We start from the raw sequence: 2500 nt of genomic DNA, 5'->3' as shown, positions 1-2500 counted from the left end.
TGTTACTCTGATCATGTTACACTATTCATGTGTTACTCTGATCATATGTTACACTATTAATATGCTACTCTGATCATATGTTACACTATTCATGTGTTACTCTGATCATATGTTACACTATTCATATGCTACTCTGATCATATGTTACACTATTCATGTGTTACTCTGATCATATGTTACACTATTCATATGCTACTCTGATCATATGTTACACTATTCATGTGTTACTCTGATCATATGTTACACTATTCATATGCTACTCTGATCATATGTTACACTATTTATGTTACTCTGATCATATGTTACACTATTCATATGCTACTCTGATCATGTGTTACACTATTTATATGTTACTCTGATCATATGTTACACTATTCATGTGTTACTCTGATCATATGTTACACTATTCATGTGTTACTCTGATCATATGTTACACTATTAATATGCTACTCTGATCATATGTTACACTATTCATATGCTACTCTGATCATATGTTACACTATTTATGTTACTCTGATCATATGTTACACTATTTATGTTACTCTGATCATATGTTACACTATTCATATGTTACTCTGATCATATGTTACACTATTTATATGTTACTCTGATCAGATGTTACACTATTTATGTTACTCTGATCATATGTTACACTATTTATGTTACTCTGATCATATGTTACACTATTCATATGTTACTCTGATCATATGTTACACTATTTATATGTTACTCTGATCAGATGTTACACTATTTATGTTACTCTGATCATATGTTACACTATTCATATGTTACTCTGATCATATGTTACACTATTTATATGCTACTCTGATCATATGTTACACTATTTATGTTACTCTGATCATATGTTACACTATTTATGTTACTCTGATCATATGTTACACTATTCATATGTTACTCTGATCATATGTTACACTATTTATATGTTACTCTGATCAGATGTTACACTATTTATGTTACTCTGATCATATGTTACACTATTTATATGTTACTCTGATCAGATGTTACACTATTTATGTTACTCTGATCATATGTTACACTATTCATGTGTTACTCTGATCATGTGTTACACTATTCATGTGTTACTCTGATCATATGTTACACTATTCATGTGTTACTCTGATCATATGTTACACTATTCATGTGTTACTCTGATCATATGTTACACTATTCATGTGTTACTCTGATCATATGTTACACTATTCATGTGTTACTCTGATCATATGTTACACTATTCATGTGTTACTCTGATCATATGTTACACTATTCATGTGTTACTCTGATCATATGTTACACTATTCATGTGTTACTCTGATCATATGTTACACTATTCATGTGTTACTCTGATCATATGTTACACTATTCATGTGTTACTCTGATCATATGTTACACTATTTATGTGTTACTCTGATCATATGTTACACTATTTATGTGTTACTCTGATCATATGTTACACTATTCATGTGTTACTCTGATCATATGTTACACTATTCATGTGTTACTCTGATCATATGTTACACTATTCATGTGTTACTCTGATCATATGTTACACTATTCATGTGTTACTCTGATCATATGTTACACTATTTATGTGTTACTCTGATCATATGTTACACTATTTATGTGTTACTCTGATCATATGTTACACTATTCATGTAGTGTAACATACTGATAATATGTTACATTTTACACTTTAATGTTACTCTGACTATGCTACACTATACTGTTTACTGTACATGTTACTCCACTTATACTCATATTTGCATTTCTAGAATCTATATGTCCTGTTGTTGATGTCGTATATGAATGTTTGCTCACATTTCAAACTAATTTCCTGAAGCTAGATGTTTAATGACACTTAATGTTCTGTTATATCCTGTTCACTTCAAACCCATGTGTTTCACAGGAAGCGCCCCTGCCAATCACTCAAACATATGTTACACACCATCTGAACCGCTTTACAGTAACACGTGTAATACAAATCTTCTTAGAGGTCGAACAGAACTGATAAATGCTCAATCTTACCGCTTTCAGCTTGTTGTGTATCATGGTTTGGAAGACACCGCCCACAAAGAGCGCGATTCCTACGATCAGCAGGTGGGCACTGATGATTCCAGTGGCATACATACAGCACGAGCCCTTCCTCATGGTGCAGGAGCCCAAATATAACAGCAGCAGAAACCTGAGGCTGATAAAACTGAAAGTGAACTCTTGACAAATGATTTCCGTTGGTTCAGAATGATGAATGTGTGTGAGTAATAGTAATCAGCTCACACACACACACACACACACACACACACACACACACACAGATGAAAGTTCAGCAGATTTGCATGAGATATTAAAGGAGTTTAAGATCCTGAATGCTGCTCACTTTTAGTAATTTGCTACAGGAGCTTTGAAAAGAGTTTCAGATGATCCAGTCACTGCTCAGTATTTCAATGAATGACTGCAGTGTGGGGGGGGCGACACGTCAGGCTGA

The 2500-nt window shown here is 33.2% G+C and overlaps 1 protein-coding gene across 1 annotated transcript in view; it reads right to left on the bottom strand.

Moving 5' to 3' along the window:
* The window catches only part of LOC127628917 (lysosome membrane protein 2-like), a 22176-nt gene that overhangs the window by 19669 nt on the left and 7 nt on the right, over positions 1–2500 (bottom strand). Inside the window, exons 1-2 of the mRNA XM_052105898.1 lie at positions 2393–2500; positions 2044–2206 (exon numbers count right to left, since the gene is read on the bottom strand). The exon at positions 2393–2500 is cut by the window's right edge and continues 7 nt beyond it. Coding sequence (XP_051961858.1) covers positions 2044–2166 — 123 coding nt within the window. The 5' untranslated portion in view covers positions 2167–2206; positions 2393–2500. The remainder of the gene's footprint in view (positions 1–2043; positions 2207–2392) is intronic.

Source organism: Xyrauchen texanus, chromosome 35, assembly GCF_025860055.1.
Source record: "Xyrauchen texanus isolate HMW12.3.18 chromosome 35, RBS_HiC_50CHRs, whole genome shotgun sequence".
Lineage (NCBI taxonomy): Eukaryota > Metazoa > Chordata > Actinopteri > Cypriniformes > Catostomidae > Xyrauchen > Xyrauchen texanus.
This window is presented reverse-complemented; position numbering and strand designations above follow the sequence as displayed.